Here is an 18,810-nt window from a genome sequence, read left to right on the forward strand (position 1 = left end):
TCTGTACACACACAAATCCCTCTGCAATCTCCACAAACTGGAGTTTTGTTTAAAATTCTAGAGGCACCCTGGGTAAAGGAAATGAACCTAACACCTGTCACTGTGCACTGTCCTATCTCTGGAATTTCTGTTCCAAGCACCTTTTCTTTCAAGGTTTAGACCTTCCATCATCAGCTCATCCATCCTCAAGGACTGTTTATCAGAGACCATAATCTAGTCTAGGTACTAGTCTAGGTACCAAATATGCAGAAGATACAGAGACAGAGTTCCAGCCTAGGTACCAAACATATGGAATATATAGAGACAGAGATCCAGTCTCCTAGAAGCCAGCCTCAAGTTAGTGGAGGAAGCAATAAATACTGCAGACAGGGGCGGTGTGAGAGGGGTTTGGGCGTGAGGCAGACACTGAGGACAGAGAGAGCTGGAATTCAGAGGTGACCAAAGAGAGCTAAAATTCAGAGTGTGTCAACATTTTGTGTGAGCACAGGAATGCTACCCAGAATTTCTCTGGATGCGAGGGAAAATGGGGTGTCCTTGCCCTTAGTTTAGTATTTGGAAAAAAATCTTAGAAGAAATGCTATGAAATATTCCCTTTGAAGCTTCCTATTTTATGAAGAGGGCAGTCATGACAATTGATAGCTATGAATCTGGAGCCATAGGACAGTAGCACACATCTGACCCCGACTCAATCCCCAGCATCTCATCTAGTTCCTCGAGCCCCATCAGAAGTACAGAACAAGAAGTGGCCCCAAGACCAAACAAAAATGTATTGGAAATGCTGAGTTCAGGAATTGCCTTTGTGTAAGATGGGAAATTTATGTAAAATGAACATATAGAGACAGCGTTTAAGTGAATTTGTTGAGCGGCATGCGCTCTTCTTTTAATGGGATGTGTACTTTTGTCATACGTTGTGTTAAATATTCTGAAAAAGTTATGGTTCTCTTTTACTTCTTTTCTTCTTTTCTTTTTGTTTTTTGGGCCCTACCTGGTGATGCTTAGGGGTTACTACTGGCTATACACTCAGAAATTGATCTTGGCTTGGGGGACCATATGGGACAACGGGGGGAATCAAACCACGGTCAGTTAGCGCGTGCAAGGCAAATGCCCTACTGCGTGCGCCACCACTCCAGCCTTGGTTCTCTTTCTGGATGCCAAAGAAATCGCAACACCCCCATTGTCTGTGGTGTGAAGTCACACTTTCATGGCAACAATAGTTGCAAGATGAAGTTATTGTACCTACATGACAAGGAGTGCAGAAAATTACAGTGGAAAGGTTCTTTGGTCTATCCTCACAGGGATGGTGGATGTTCAATCCTGCAAGCTCCCTCCACATCCTCAGTTTCCCCTGCCTCCAATGATGTGATTCCACTCAATGGCCTTTCCTTCACACAGGGCCAGAAAGTTACCGGGAATAGAGGCCAGTGTTCGAATGGGGATCTCTGGATGACAACGGTGAGTATTCAATAGTCACTCTCCCCCACTCCAGTAATCACTCCTCCCTATTCTAGCTTTCCTGTGCCAAGGTCAGGTCTGAGAGAGCTGCTTGTACCTGGGGCAGCTCTGGCTCACATAATTGGTTTATCTGGTTCCAATGAGGCATTAACAGCTTGTCTCCAGGCTTGTTAATGCCAATTTGATCCAATATCACAGAAGAGGGTGTCTACCAGAACTGTCTCCCTCCCCTCTTAAGGCCTGGCTCCTCCCACCAAGGCTCAGTTCGGACATGAGTGGAAGGTTGCTTTGTCTGTTTCTACCACGCTGGGATTCTGACATAGATAAGGTAGCCAGAACCAGGCCCAGTGCTAGGAGAGATGGGAAGGGTTGGACAAAGCAAGCGAGAGAGACCCGTCCTACCCATGGGCACCAACCTAAAGGTGTATTTGGAGATTGTTGGCCTTGGAGAGATCGAATGAGGAATTACAGAGAAGATGAGGCATATTTTAATGTCTTGATCATCAGTGATGACCATCAAGGCATCATGAGGGCAGCTGAACACTAACAATGCCATCATCTGATACCCAGCCACACCACTTAACTGACATTAACCAAAGCTTTCAGTCTCTCACCTAATCACATCTGAATAGCCTTCTCTTCCCCAGTACTTGGGGTTTTGGCTAAGGGAGCACAGAGTTGAGGTCAGAAAATAATTTGTAATAAATTAGGAAGGATACAAGCGGTATCCAAGTCAATTCAGCTGTGTTCTCTAAACAAATATCCTTGGGAAACACCCAGGTAATTAGGGACTAAATAGCACACTTGGAAATAATCCATGAATCAAATAAATGAGTAGAGGGGAAACTTGAAAGTAAAACACAAAATCTAGATCGATGGGAGAAGCAATTCTGGGAGAAGCAATTCTGAAGCATTCATTTATAGCACGGAACACCCACTTAACAAAAAGAAAGTCTTAAATTGTACCTCTTATTTTTAGAAAAAAGAAAATAAAATAAGAGGAAATGAATACCAGAGTAATTAAGTATTGAAAATAATGACAAATCAATGGCGTATGTGACAAACAAATTCATAAGAAAAAAATCAACAAAATTAAATGTGATTTTGGGGGTTTCTGGAAGTATACCTAAATATATATGCTCAGGAACTACTTCTGGTTCTGGGCTAAGAGATCACTCCTGGGGGGGGGGTGTGCTCTGCTGGAGATCACACTTGGTGTCAATGATGAAACTCTGGTGTGCTTGAATGGAGAATGAGTGCCCAATCTACTGAGCTCTCTCCAGCCCAAAATTGATTTCTTTGAGTTGATAAATAATAATGGTATGTCTCTAGTCAAATCAGGTAAGACAGAAAATATAAAATGCCAATTATCAGGCATTAGAACTGTGATATAATGACTAATATTAGGGCTTATAATACATAAATGTATACATTAAAGTTGAAAAATTGATAAAAAATGTTAAATTTTTGAATGATATAGCCTAGTAATATTGAAGTAGAAAATCCTAGAGTGATAGATATATAGAAATGAAGTTGAATTTATATTTTAAAATATTCCTGAATGAAGTCAATCAGAAGGAAAGGGACAGATGCAGAATGATTCTTTCTCATATGTTGGACTTAAAGATTCACAGGGCCAGAGCAATAGCACAGCAGGTAGGGCCCTTGCCTTATACATGCAGCTGACCTACGTTTGAGCCCTGGCATCCCATATGGTTCCCTGAACCTGTCAGTGTAATTCCTTAGTGAAGATCCAGGAGTAATCCTTGAGGGTCACCAGAATGGCCTCAAAATTACCCTTTTTCCCCAAAATAATTCAAAGTAAGGTAGCAAAAAAGGCCCAAAGACAATATAAAAGGGGAGCTGACCCATGCAACAGATTTGGGGAGGGGTTTGAGGAGGGGTATTGTCCTTCAGGGAGTGATACAGGGACACTGATGATGGAATTATGTTCATGAGAAACCACTACTCAAATTTAAAAAGGACATCAATTCAAAAAAAGAACAGTTCTACTTCCAGATAGATTCATGGATGAATCTTCCAAAATTTAAGGAAAAAACATTACCAACTTGACTCAAAAATTTTTAGGAGGTTCGAGATAAAAATATCCTAAATATTGCATGAGACCAGTATTGAAAAAGAAAACCAACCAACCAAAGAGCAAGCCATCACATAGACTATCATCAATATAGGTCCTGAGCAAAATGGAAGGAATGAAGGAAGAATGAGCCAATTGAATGCAACAGTGCTTGAAATAATGATAGTGCATGACCAGAATAAGGTGATTGGGTTAGCAATGGAGAAATCAATGGGATTCATCACAGTACTGGATCAAACAAAAAGGGGTGGGCAAGATTATTTGAAAGATTATTTCTGGGCCTGGAGAGATAGCACAGCGGTGTTTGCCTTGCAAGCAGCCGATCCAGGACCAAAGGTGGTTGGTTCGAATCCTGGTGTCCCCCGTGCCTGCCAGCAGCTATTTCTGAGCAGACAGCCAGGAGTAACCCCTGAGCATCGCCGGGTGTGGCCCAAAAACAAAAACAAAAACAAAAAAAAAAAAAAAGAAAGATTATTTCTATAAATGCAGGGAAAAGTTTGGACAAAAGTACAGGCTTTTCTGAGAAAAAGACTCTTCTGGGTGCTGAGGTAATTCAGGGGTCAAGGCACTTGTCTTAGGGTCTATCACTAGCACCACGTATGGTCCTCTGCGCATTACCAAAGGGTACTCCTGAGCACAGAGCCAGGAATAGATGCATACAAACCAAAAGCTCCTTCTGAAAAGCTTTTACTCAAATTAAAGAATCACATTGACTTGAGTTGGAGCATAACTAAATCTTGAGAATAATGTGTCACAGCCACTTAATATGACTGCCCCTAATAACTTTAGATGGCATCGGACTAATATTGGTGATATTTTAAAAACCTTACTCAGACGTTTCTAAGGAACATGTCCCCAACTAAAGCTGTAGACTTTATTTGTAAAGGAAAAAAATGAGAATTTATTTTGGGTGATTCAGTCTAAATATTCAACATCAATAATTTATCTCTGCTATTCTTTACTTGGTCATGTATAGGTAGATATTCTTCACACCCTAAATGTTGATATATTGATGACTTTTAGGACTTTTAAAGTGGTTTTCATATTGGCACTTGCAGTGCCCTGATAAGAAGGCTTTTGAAATTTGGGCTAGTTTTTCTTTTGCATTTGTTTTGTTTTGGTTTTGATTTTCAGGCCACACTGGTGCTGCTCAGGGCTTACTTCGAGCACAGTGCCCAGGAGTCACTCCTGGCAGTGCTCAGGGGACCAAATGCAGTGCGAAGGATCAAATCAAGGTCTGTTTTTGCAAATGCATTATCTCTTGGCTCTCCTTTTTGCTTTGTTTGTGGTTTGTACAATCTAAGATGATCACAATTTTTATAGTTCATAAATTTTCATTTGATAATCTTCATTGGCTATACTGAACTTAATGAGTATGATTAATATTTTTATCTTCACACACAAACATAATTCCAATGAAACTCCATAAAGAAGCCCACATTTTCAACCTAACTAACGACTTTATAAAAAAATTTACAAACAATATCACTCTGAATGATATAATCCAGAATGTAACTGGCTAAAATAAGGAATAAGAGTATCCTCCTTGACACTTCTAATATGTTCTTGAAGTATCACTCTAGTGCCTTCAGGCAAGGAAAATAAATAGAAAAGAACAGCATATTCATGGGGAAAAAATCTGTTAGTTGTGGTTGACTAAGGCTCTGGATTTGGAGAAGAAAGTTCCAGGAAATCCACAAAAAGGCTAAAATTAACTTTGAATTGTGCTGTATGTACACCTACACTCATACACACATGTTGTGCTGTATATGCACACACACATACACACACCATGTTCACACACTCACATACATATGTATACACATTCACACCCACTGACACATTCAGCTCTGACTTTGTAATCAACTCCTCATTTGAGAATTCTTGTGTATTCTTTGTGAGGCTAAAAATACTCATTTTCTGGAACTAATGGAATGCAACACAAAAATCCAAATGAAGAGTATTCTTAGCTTCACCACTACATTCAGAACACAGAGAAAGCAGGCTCCTCAAACCACAAATCATAAATTATTTTTAGATAAATTGTATTGATAGTCTCTTGCATTCATCATTATAACATTTTACTTAATGGAAAATTTGGAAATTATTCGAACATTAATTAAAGTGTACGAAAATATTAGAAGGCCATAAAATAAATACAGAAAATAAATTCCTGAAGATACATGTTGAGTGTATCTATAGACATGTTGAGTGTCTATAGAGTTAAAGTTTAGCTCTTACCCTAAAGTGAAAGTAATGAATTCAACAGAACCATATTTTTCATACATATTTTTCATGTTGTTGGCTTTCAGAAAATAGTAGAATTTCTTGAAGACAGAGACTCAGGGACAGGTTGGACACACAGAAGGAAATGGCACACCTGTATGCTGGAAAACTGTGTAACTGTCAAAGTTCAGCCCCTCTCCTACCTGAAGTCTGAGCCAGTTCTTCGGCCATATTCTGGGGTTCCTGGATCTGGACACATGTCAGAGACTAAGGCCACGCCTCCCTGGCTCACTGGAAAAGAAAAAAAATCACGGCATGACTTCACACAGCTGGGGAACCATCCAGAACACACTTCCAAGCCAAGGTGAAGAGGTTCTGGAATGAGGATTGGATCAAATATCAGATGAGAATGAAGAGAACTGGGGCTGGGGGACAGAGACTACAGGGAGGACACACTCACATGAAGACAGTCCCAGGCCAGGGACAGTACAGGGGAGACATGCTACATGAAACCACTGTGTCCATTATCAGGCACTGCTGGGCCCCCTGACACCATATGCCAGAGAAGTGCCATGTCCTCAAATGCTCACCAACTGGCTGGCCAAGAAATGCCAGGACTGGACCCCAGCACTGCCTGGAAGCCTCTCACAGAGACGAGCAGGATGACTCTGACTCCCTGAAGCCACCGATACCCAGTCTGCTCTGGAAATGGCAGAACCAGCTGCTTAAACTCTGAGATGGATATTAGACCAGGCTATGCTCCTAACAATACCCTGGTGGCAGGGCACCGGTGCTCTGACATCCTGGGATGTAACACTAGGAAATGTGCCATACTCACATTGCCAAAGTCCCACTGGCACCCGCAGTAATGGGGAGACAATATGCTCAGTGCTGAATGAGAGCCACAGTGCACGATCCCACCACAGAGGGACACACACATGTCCAGTTCTCCCATCTGTCCCATCCCAAAAACTCCTCTACTCGCATCCCCACAGAGGCAGAGTTGGGGAAAATGGGAGCATTTAAGCACTTGTCTGGTCATTACCAAGAGCAGCTGCCTTCTACCATCCCAGCACCATGGAGTGAGTCAGAAGCAAATAGGAGAATCTTACTTTTCTCCTGGACATGGTCCATGGTCAACTGTGCTAATCCTGTTCAAGAGGGCAAGGAATGGAGGAAGGAAAGAAAGAAGGAAGGAAGGGAAGAAAAGAAGAAAGGAAGAGAGGAAGGAAGAAAGGGAAGGAAGGAATGAAGGCAAAAAAGGAAGGAAGGTTGAGAAGGAAGGAGGAAGGAAGAAGGAAGGCAGGAAGAAAAGGAAGAAAGGGAAGGAAGGAAAAAAGAAAAGAAAGAAGGAAAGAAGAAAAAGGAGAAAGAAAATAGAAAGAAGAAATTGAAGGAAGAAGGAAGAAAAGGAAGAAAAGGAAGGAAGGAAGGAAAAAAGGAAGGAAGAAAAGAAAAAAGGAAGGAAGAAATTGAAGGAAGAAAAGAAGGAAGAAAGGAAGGAAAGAAGATAAGAAGGAAAGATGGAAGGAAGAACAGATGCTCCTGAGTACCAAGGAGATGCGTCATGGGCTCCAGAAACCACCCCTTTCCCTCTGTGCCCTGAAGTGTTTGGATGTGGATGGCAGAATTCCAGGCGCCATTTCACTGTAGCCCCAGAGAGGCCTATGTGGTCAGCAGAGTGGACACAGAAACACATTTTCAGAGCAGAGAAAATCACTGGGCCTGAATCTCTTTCTAACTCGAATTTTGTTGAATTATCTCTTTTCAAGCCACCTAGTAGGACACATGCCATAGATATTCATAAATATATTCAACTTGAGTAAATCTTAGGGACCTGAGCCCACACTGGCAATATCCAGTTGGCAGACTCATGCCCTGTCATCGGTGAATACTATGAATACTTAATACTTAATCACGCTATAAAATTATGCACCCATGGAACAGACACGTTAGCCAGGATGTGAACAACATGGAGAGGGTTGATGTAAAATGAATAAAATGATCTGACTGCATGCAGAATTAAGTGCATTTTCCGAAGCATGTTGGATGAAGGCATCAGCCTAATCTCTACCTAAGGTGCCTAGGATGTATGTAGAGTCAGGAGATGCTGGGTCTCTCCAGGGTCTGCTCAATGAAGACATGCCTGGAAACAGTCTATGGAAACTTCATGAGTTTATCCAGAGACTTTATCCAGAGACTAGGGTTTCTTCACTAGGGTGAAGAAAGCACCCTAAAAATATGTCAGGGTGGGAGGCACATGTGAATGGCCTGATCAGAAAGTATCAGCAACGATATGCTGTGAATTTAGCTTCTCACAGCAACAATGACAAGAGAGAACCAACCACAGACCCACAGCAAGACATGTCCCTAGCAGGGACATGGGCATTGGATAGTCTCACAATCAATGTCTCAGGGAGTGTTACTGAACCTAGTTTATAAGGAAGAGTATTGGGGCCATCAGTGCTCTGAATAAAACCTTGCCTACCTAAAAAGCATTGGGCTCATGGAGCGCATCTAGTAAAGCAAAAGAACAACGCAGGTTGTAAAACTCTACTTAATGTATGATTAAGACACATTTTCTTTATAATGAAAAGACAGCATTGAAAAGTGAAGTGAAAACCCAATGCCCGATCAAATATGCATGTGGGATGCCATCTGGTTCACACGGTGGGACTGTAGTTCAAACACCATCTGGTGGTAATTTCCCCATCTCAACACAGAGGCTCCCTCACACTGCTCTGAGGCCCTCTCTACCCCCAGAGTTATGATGCTATGGGCTGGCTGGAATACAGGCCTGTCATGGAAAATGCCACCATTTAAGCTAATATTTAGCTGGTGTGTCTTGGCAATAAAAAAAATCTAAAAAAACAACCATGAAAATGAGTCCACATGTTTCTGCAAAATTGCTCCATGATTTATTAGAGCATGCTTTTTTGTTGATACGTATTTCTTAAGAGACTTAAAGCATATTTTTCAGCCAGATCAATTTCAAGTCTAATTCTGACCACTTGAAGCCTTCAGCAAGGTTTCATATGTTTTGGTCTGCAGAGCAGGCATGTTGTTCTACAAAACACGTTGTGCACTTTCCACAAGAGCCTCCAATTCTAGGAGTGTGTGTCTTAGGGTAGCCTAAATTTCAGTCTCTCCTACTAAATTCATTGTGGGATAAGTGAGCCTTGGTATCTGCTCCATCTGCATTCATAGAATTCCCTGAAACAGAAGCACTTGCCGTTTCTGAATTCATCCCCTTTCCTGGTGGTAGAAGGCATTTTTCTTAACAAGAACCAAATACCCCTACCCCATCTTCCTCGAAAACCAATATCTAGTTTATTGCCAGAGTCCATGACCACATTTTGTTATTATAATCCTCTTTCATCTCACTATCACAGGATGAGTTTGACTTAACAGAGTACTGCATGGAAAAGCCCCTTGCCATAACAGATTCCTGTCAATTTTCTTGGTTTCTACAAAATATTTGCAACATCTCTAGCTGTGGTTGGTTCTGATCCCAGAACAATAAACAAATATTTACAAGCTCTTTAGAAATGAGCTAATACAAGGCCTTCCAAGCTGTGGATGATACAGTCTCATTACCAACAAAATATTAGAGTTCCATGGAGAGCTTGCAGGAAGGTACGGGCAGGTTCACATGCCACTTTTGCGTGTGCTGCTGGAATTTCACTTTAATGGGTTGTTAATGAAACACCTTCTCGGTAACTGAACCTGCAGATCTTTACAGCTTGTGCATGTGTAGAGGCTGAATTTCCCCAGTGTTTAACTAAATCTAATAACACAGTGCCAGAGTTTTTGCTCTGGTTCCCTCCTTGCTCACTCTGGATGCCTTCATTTGCCAGCTTTTAATGCTGCATTCGACTGCCCATTATTAACCCTTTCATCTTTATTTCTCTTCTCTACTCCTTCCCATGCCCTCTGTTCATGGACAGGAACCCACTGTGAAGGAACCCATCTGGGCAAAAGCTCATCTAGGCAAGGGCTCACTTAGGTAAGAAAAGGCTCACTTGGGTAGAAGCTTACCTGGGCAAGGAAAGGTTCACCTGGGCAGGGGTTCATATGGGTAAGAGCTCACCTGAGCAGAGACCAACCTGGGCAAGAGATTACCTAGGCAGGGGCTCACCTGGACCTCTGTTGGATCCAGATACAAGTATGCCAGAAAAAAAGTGCATTCCATAAAATGACAAAGAAACTCTGATGTACTCCCTGCATGCCAAGGCTGAGAGTCACAACTCTGAGTCATGACTCACCCTTAGGATGATGGCCTTGCCATCTAATAAAAGCAGGGGAGACCAAAGGGTGCTGTTCACATAGAAGAAGGTGACTTTAGCTTCTGCTCCCATCACACTTGCACCAAGAGGGCCACTGTAACTGTCTGACACATGGCATGAGCCATTCACATGTTTCTGCAGACTGCATCCTTACCTGTGAGGAGCTAGTGACTAGACTCAAGGTTTGTTTTCCAACATGCTCAAGAGATCTCTATAGAAATGACACACAGAAACAGGAATGAGTGAGATCACCCCCCTCCCCCACCTAGCTTCTTCTGCAGAATTTCCGTTGGGGAATGGATATCCAAATCCACAGCTGCTGCATCTATCTGTCTATGGGACTGGAGAAGGGCAACAGGAATAATCTCAGCACCAGAAATTGAGCGATACGTGAAGAAAAATGGAAAGTGACTGGGGACCAGAAGGGAGCAGGAGTATGAGAGCAGAAGACTGGTCTCTGAAGGGATGACCTGGAAGCCACACTGAAGCTAGACTAGTCTGCTGCAACCATCAGCAGAAGTAACTGCTTAAAAGGGGCATAGGTAGAAAAAGCTGCCCTACCAAGGTGGCCACGGAAGGGAAGATGTATGGGCAGAGCCATTGAGGTTCAGAGAGGGTCTAACTGGGGGTTAGGGGGAGGACTTTACAGGGGGCTGACTATGGCTGTGCCAGATGCAGGGAGACTGAGGCAGGCTCCATGGGTAGGTGAAGGATGGCACCCTCATCTGTGCCATGGCTCCTGCCTACAGACAGTCCCATGGCTTTGCCACCTAACACATGGTGTTAACATGGTCCCAGGGATCAAAAGTACTGAGCTTGCTGTGTGGGCTCAGGGGTCACGGGGGTGATATGGAAGGAGTATGTGGCCAACAGCCTCCTCAAGAAGAATCTGTGTCTTTCCTCATCCCCAGGGGCTCATGGTCCCCTCAGCACAGACTGAGGGGCCAATCCTCAGCTTCACTGTGCCCTGCTTTCTGTAGGCCACTCTATACTCACTCTCTGACTTGGACTGCACTTGTCTTTCTGGGAGCTGATTCCCCAGTAATGCGCACAGTGGGGCTTGACTCTGCAAATCCGAGACCCAGCCATGGCCCAGAGACCACACCTGCCCACAGAAGGTCAGGAGAACAGGTTCTAGGGTCTAGCCAGGAGCTAAGGCCCACAGTCCAAGGTTTGGGGTGTCTGAATTCTGAGATCACATGAGCCCAGGGATGAGTGCCTCATCCCCCATGAGTGCAGGGATGAGGCAGCCTGAGGTGGGAAACAGATGCTGCTTCCATCGTTTTCCTCATTGGCATTTCTCATTTTCCCCTCTTCCTCTTCCTACTTTGCACTAAGGAATCCAAGCGAACATGCTCACTGGGCCCTCTCCGCCTCTATGGAAAAATGCTGGAAACAACTTAAACCTTCATTGGACAATAGAATAAGGAAGCAAATCCATGTGGCCTAGAAGCACATTCCCTGATGGGCTCTCAAGTTTGACTTCCTCAGAAAGCAAACATGGGAACGAGATTGACCAGGAGGAGTGCATGGTGGCTGTGGCGAGAACGTTGACCTCAGCAGCATGCTCCAGTAACAGTACTCAGCTCAGAGATGGCCTCAGCACTAATATTTACAGGAATGGAAAGTCCTGCATTCCTTGTCTCTGCCCTGCCTGCACTTGAACCTGCCTGCACTATAACTAGAACAGAAGGCACTTCATTGTTAAGTTTCCATTTAAGGCGAACAAGGTTAAGTTCCATTTAAGGGCTAAATTCCTATCCCAATAATAATGACGCAGACCCCAAGGGCCTATAAACCACAACATACCATCCTAGACATCTAGCCATAAAACAATATGATAAAAACACACTTGAAACACCCTAGCCAACAAGCAATTAACTTAAAGGTCAAGCCTTCCTGCTTCTAGTTCGGTCTAACCTGGCTTGTGATTTCCCAGGTGGGATAGCCTCTCTGGGAGGTGACCTTGGCCAGTCAGTTTGTTGCTTGTTGGTACATAGAATAAAGATTTGCTTTATTTCAATCGTGCGATCTCATCCTTTGACTCTGGACTCTAACAAAACCTGCCTTAATGCTCCCTCACTGACTCCTTCCAGAGACAGTTCAGGTTCATGGCAAAATTGTGTGCAAATATGAGAATTCCCTTAGGGTACTGCAGATCTCCTTATAAACCCTTCTAAACTGATCATATCTGCTGTCTGAGCCCCAGAGCCCTAGGCCCTCATGCTGGACCACATGAATAGGAACTGTGGGATATGACAGAACATGACTAGGAGGCTCTGCATCTGTTCTCCAGAAGACAAGGAATGAGCCCTTGTTAGGCGGAAAATGTTGGTGATTCTGAGAAGTCACCAGAGACAGAAGCTCCCATCATCCTGCTGCTGATGCTGAGGAGGAACAGGAGCTGAAATGATTTGCTCACCTGAAGTGAGATGAGATGTGCTACTGTTACAGGTAGGGCATGAGATTGGGGCAAAGTGCTCTAAATAACTCTTATGTGGAGTCTAGCAAATTGTGCCTGAAAATAAGTAAAATGGCAGTTTCGTTGGAAAGAGAAATCACAGCTTAAGTCCCTTTCAGAGCTTACTCAGGACAGGATGCTCTGGGGACCAACAACAGCTCAGAAAGGAAACACTTCTCCCACCACGGTGCATCAAGATCAACTGTCCTACTTGACAGCAATCTACTTGATCCCCAACTCCATACAGGAGAGTCACTTCATGTATGTGCAATAATCTGGTTCTTCCTTGTTTCCGTTTTTATTTTTTGGGGGACACACTCAGTGACACTCAGGGGTTACTCTTGGCTATGCACTCAGAAATCGCTCCTGGCTTGGGGGACCATATGGGACATCGGGGGATTGAACTGCAGTCAGTCCTAGATTAGTGCATGCATAGCAAATGCCCCACAGCTTGCATCACTGCTCTGGCCCCTTTTTTCTGTCTTTTTAAGAATAATAAAGAAATCAGGTTTTCAAAAAAAATTTAGCACACACACCCTACCCCTCCTCCTGTGTCAGAACGTGTAATATTTTTGTTAGACTTAGAGATACACAGGTGTGAAAGGAGCTGGTTTTCTTGGACAGTTGGGAGGTATCACATAATGTAGTTTGAATTTTAATTGTTTTGGAGGGAAAGGAACATCCAACTGTGCTCAGGAATCGCCTCAGGGATCGCTCCTGGTTCCGAGTTCAGGGAGCACTCCTGAGTCTGTGCTCAGGGTTGACTCCTGTCTCTGAGCTGGAGTTCACTCCTAACTCAATGCTTGAGGCTCACTCCTGATTCTGCACTCAGACACCATGCCTGGGTATGTGGCCAGGGATCACTGTTGTGTCTGTGCTCAGGGCTCACTCTTTGTGTTGTTGGAGGGAATATATTTCGTGCTGTCAAGAACGGGGTGGGCTGCATGCAAGGCAAGTGTGTAAGCTCTGAACTAGCTTTGCATCCTGAAATTAGAGTGTTGTTTAAAGCTCTGGTTTTCCTGGACACCTTTTGTTTCTTGGATACTTCATGTTTTACTTGGTTTGAATGGCCTTTAAAACCCTGATTGAAGACAGGGTTCAGCTGCCACAACACGGTGGAAAAAACCCACTCCATCTACACCAGGGAGTCTACAGGGCCTTCCTCCCTAAGCCCACTTTATCTACATCAGGAATGACTACAGGGTCTTACCCCTCTACAACCTTTCTCCCCATTTTGTGCTCCACTGTCTTTCCCAGCCCATTTCCGCTTGATATATTTTCCCTGCACATCTTAAAACAGAACTTATTTTTCTTCTCTAGTAGAATGTATCACTTAATGCCTTTCGCCATCTGCTTCCTCTTTATGAAAAAAATGAATGTATTGAACTCATGGGATATGACCATATGAGTACTACACCAAGTAAATATAATAATTTTATTAAATTAAATGATCTAATTTAGTTCAATTTGTGGGGTGATGAATTTGGATAAATCAGTACAAAGTGTGGCAAACACTTTCAATGAGAAAAACCTCTCCATTATCAATTTTTGGGTTGCGATTTTGGACCACACCTAGCAGCTTTCAGGAAGGAGATAAGGGTGCACATGGGTGACATGTTCACGGTTGGTTGGCACTGAGGCACCTGAGTGTGCTGGAGAATCAAACGCTGTCATCCAGGGGTGCTACACTAGGTGATTAACCAGGGTGGACGTGCCTAGTGACCAACTTCCCAGGGTGAGGTCCTTGGAAGCCCTGGGGTGGACTGGAACACAGCAGGAAGTTTCCTCTGAGGATACTGAAGACACAGAAAATGTGACTCGGGCATGAGAGTGACACTGAGCTTGGACAAAGGATGGAGACACAGGTGTTCAGGGCTTCTCCGAGGCCTAAAGACAGGCCACTCTCCTTCGGGGCCACTGGTCCTGGGCAAAGGCAACTATTTTCCCTGTTTAGTATGTGGTGCCCCCAAGAACATACTAAACCCACATGCAAATGCCTTTCTTCTTTCTCTCTTCCTTTCCTCCCTCCATTCCTCCCTCATTCCCATCCTTCTCTCACTCCTCTCCTTTCTCCCTCCCTTCTTTTGTTCAGTCTTCTTCCTTCCCTGATCCCCTCTTCCTCTCTTTCTAATTATCTAGGAAGTTTTTCAGGGAACCATGTGCTTGGTAATGGATAGCCACTGCTGAGTCTCCTTCCCAGGGTGGCTTGGCATTTCCCTGTATATCCAGTGAGTGTCTCACTGCACTGCTCTCCCGAGCGTTCAAGGGGATATTTCAGCTCCTGCCGCAACAAAGGCCTATTTAGAAACTGCGAGTATAACTTATTCACCTGATTTATGAAGCAATTTATACATCCTAGTGTATTCAGGAGGTATGGGAATGGATCTTTGTTAAGAAAATAAGGATCTTCAACAATCACAAGACTCCATATTATTACATTTTATGATGGAACAAAGGAGATTGGGCAATTATCGCTCTTGTTTTATTAAATCTTTATACAACTGTTAGAAGTTAATAGGACGATTATTTTTCCTCCTGTCAAAACCTGCTTCAAAGCATGATATTGTATGCTCTGTGCCAGGAATGCACTTGGAGGAGCCTCGCAGCTTTGATTCTGTAGCAATCTAGCAAAGTCCCCGTGGCCTGCTGCCTTCCAGATAAATCCTACATTAAGAACACACCAATCACGTCTTCTCAGAACTCAACCTGAAGCCAAGCAGCATTTCTGGCAATTTAATAGAATAATACTATTATAAACATCATTTTTTTTGGCAGATGGATAAAGTATATCATATCAATGACAGAAGATTATTCCCAGGGGGACAGAGAAAACATCTCACAGACTTGTGGTAGGTCTAGAAAGGTCTTTGGAGAAAATGACTGGAGTGTCTCCAGGTGAGGGTTCAGATGCTGACAGCACCCTTTGGTGTGCGTCAGACTGACATTCCCCATCGTGCGGACCAGCCACTGCTAGCACATGGACAAGGCTGGAGCCTTGGTCCCCACCGAAAGGCATCCCTGAGTGTGTCCCCCACCACTGTGTGTCTTATGAGGCTGCAGCCCGCTCCAGGTTGGCAAAGGGAAATCTGTGGCCAGAGGCTAGTGCAAGTCCTCAGAGCCTCCAGGAGCAAGTGAGCAGGCAGAGTTTGCATGTGGAACAGCAGGACCTGACAGTTCCAGTAGGGCCAGCAGAGAAGGGGTGAGTTGCTGAGGTGCATTGTTCAGGCCCAGTCGGTGAGTCCTGCCAAGCGATTCCAGGCCAGCCCGGTGCCTGTGGAGCTGTGTGAATGGGAGTGACTTATCTGCAGGGTGCAACCACTTGGGGGTAGAGTGGTGGGAGTCTTTGTAGACTCTACCACCCCAGCAAATCTTTGCACATTCTTGCATCTCTGCATATCCCTGAACATTCCTGTACACCTCTACACACTTATGCAGACCTCTGAATATCCTGCACATCCCTTTAGACCTCTGCACTTCCCTGCACACCCTTACACACCCCTGCATATCCCTGTACACCCCTTCACAGTGCATCAGGCAGAATGAATCCCGCAGCCAGCACTAAGAAACAATGACTGACTTGGGGACAGAGATGGACGGACTTATGAGTGGAGATGAATGGAGACATACACACAGAGACTGGGAAAGACTGGGAAAGGGCTTCACTATAGACAGATAGGAACAGACACACAGACAGAGATGGGGACAGACATACAGATAGAAACAGGGACAGATGTACAGACAGAGGCGGAGATAGATATATAGACAGAGAGGGGGACGGACAGACAGACAGACAGAGAAGAATGTGCAGATGGGGCTGGACTTACAGGCAGAGATGGGGACAGATGTACAGAGATGAGGACAGAAATAGATAGGAATGGCCATACTGATGGCTGCACTTACGGACAGAGATCTTGTGGTTGCTGTCCTTGCCTGGTGGCAGCTTCACGCCCCGGGACTTGAGCTCAATGGCCTTTTTCACTGTGGAGAGAGAGGAGATGTCAGTAGCTGGGCTGGGTGCTGCCTTATGGCCTCTATGTGCCTAACTTTGGGGATAGGCCAGCTGAGGATAGGCTGCATGCCGACGCATGGTAGGTGCACAGTATGAGTGTCCCTTGCAGACACGGGGCACCCACAAGCCACAGCAGAATCTCCAGAGTGTGTCACAGGGAGGGCTGGCAGCCACTCACCTTTAGTGCCTGAGCCTCTTCCATGCCTTGCTGTGTCCCTGCTCAGGATACAGAGGGGGCACGCAGGAGGATATTCTCAGGCTCACTCAAGCCTCAAGGGGTATCACTGGGGAGCCGGTGTGAAAAAGCATGTCCCAGGTGGGCGCTGATTCACCTTCTCAGATGTCTTGGGGTGGGGCCTCGATCCTTACAGGACCCACCAGACCCACACTCCCCATCTGCACAGACCAGGCCCTGCAATCCCCTCTCTCTCTCTCTCTCTCTCTCTCTCTCTCTCTCTCTCTCTCTCTCTCTCTCACACACACACACACACACACACACACACACACACACACACTGGCATCAGCCCAACAGAATGACGCTTGAGAATTTCTTTTTAAATTTCTGAACTGCAACTGTATTTTTAGTGTAAATGGGGTCCCTCTTAGACTTTAATGATTCTCATTTTGCAAACTCTGATATTCTGCTGTTTCCTCCAATGCTTTTTGAAAAGCCTAATTAATTTCATTAAATGGTATACTGCATCAAATTTAATGTAGTGACACAGCGGGGGGATGGGACACTCATTTCATGGGAATCATAAAAGTCCTTCAGAAGAGGATATGATGTATGGTTGTAAGGAGGATCCTTAGAGGGTCCTTGTCCTCAGGTAACCTTGCATAAAACTGGCTCAGATTTGATCCTCGGCATCCCATAGGGTCCCCTGAGACTGTCAGAAGTGATTTCTGAGTGTAGAGCCAGGAGTAACCCGAGTGCCGATGGGTATGGGCCAAAAACAAACAACAACAACAAAGAAAAAAGAAAAAAAGAAAGAAAAGAAAAGAAAAGATGACAATGTTGGAAACACTGTGCAACCCCGTGTGGTCTTTCAGCTTCTGATGTTTTTAGACCCTTGGAAAGAGCAAAGCAGGAAGGTCCACCTTTAATTCTCAAGAATACTGCATCATTACAGCATCCTTGGAGCTCAATAGAAATGATCCAACCAGGATGGGTTGGTGACTTGGGAGACAATAACACCTGAGAAGTGTCAGGTCCTGCCTAGATTATCTAATCATCTCTCAGATCTTTATAAGGCTTTATACAATTTGATTGGTTATCCTACTAAGTTTATTTGCATGAGAGATTTCATTGGTTGCATACTATTCTTTCAAATCAGATGACCTCAGAAGACTTAACAAATCACACAGCAGAAACAGGAGGCAGGGCTTTTAATTTCTATTAAGGGTTGGGGAAGAGAGACAGAGACAGAGACACCAGACAGAGCAGGAGAGACCAGGGCAGATTACTTCTACTCTCCTCACCAAGTTACACCTTCCTTATTCAGTTTCCAGGCCTAGAAACATACTTCGATGCTTCACAAGAGAGGCTTCCGCCCTGCCCTGTGGCACACTGAAAAATGAAATTTATATTGTGCTGAATATTAAAGAGATCATCTGGTGGTGATAAGAGAATGTTCTTCTAGTTCTTCTAGTCCTTGTTAGTAGAAGAATAATTTATGACCTCAAAGTCTCATATCTTACTGAGAGTTGTTTTGCCTTTTTCGCATAAAAAAATGATGCTATGGATAAAAGGAATCTCTGAGAACCCACAGACATAGACCTATCATTCAGCTGTTCTCAATTAGAAAACCCTTAATTCTTCCTTCCTTCCTGTATCCTTCCTAGGCTCCTCTTTAGATCATTTGGAAGCAAACTCTGGCTGCAAAGTGAGGCTTAGGGCTGGAGCTGCTTCTAAGAAAACATATCTGAGCAGACAGTGCTGTTGGGCAGCTTTCCCTTCCCTCTGGGCAGAGCTCTTCCAGAATAATCTCTGCTCTTGTTCCTAGAACAGCGGCTGCCCCTAGCAATGAAGATTGGAGCCAGGAGTGAAAGGAGCTGGTGCTGCTTAGAACGGGGATTGTGCAATTATGAAAGCCTGGGAAGGGAACTGACTCTCAGCTGGAGAGTGCCGGGAATGGAGGTAGCCAGTTTCCTCTGCTGAACCCTCCAGTGTGGTATCTGGGTAGATCCCCCCAACACAGCGCTTGGTGACCCACACAACCCACGTGCCCTAATGCTTTTGCCTGGCTCTGAGTTGGAGGTGCTTCCCTGAAACAACAGC

General features: G+C 44.4%; 1 protein-coding gene across 1 annotated transcript in view; it reads right to left on the reverse strand.

Annotated features, from left to right (window-relative positions):
* Positions 1 to 18,810, reverse strand: part of CSMD1 (CUB and Sushi multiple domains 1) — a 942,957-nt gene that overhangs the window by 161,826 nt on the left and 762,321 nt on the right. Inside the window, exons 7-8 of the mRNA XM_049790475.1 lie at positions 16,424 to 16,501; positions 5,980 to 6,067 (exon numbers count right to left, since the gene is read on the reverse strand). Of these exons, the coding sequence (XP_049646432.1) occupies positions 5,980 to 6,067; positions 16,424 to 16,501 (166 nt within the window). The remainder of the gene's footprint in view (positions 1 to 5,979; positions 6,068 to 16,423; positions 16,502 to 18,810) is intronic.

The sequence above is a fragment of the Suncus etruscus genome, chromosome 17 (assembly GCF_024139225.1).
Source record: "Suncus etruscus isolate mSunEtr1 chromosome 17, mSunEtr1.pri.cur, whole genome shotgun sequence".
In the NCBI taxonomy this organism is placed as follows: Eukaryota; Metazoa; Chordata; class Mammalia; order Eulipotyphla; family Soricidae; genus Suncus; species Suncus etruscus.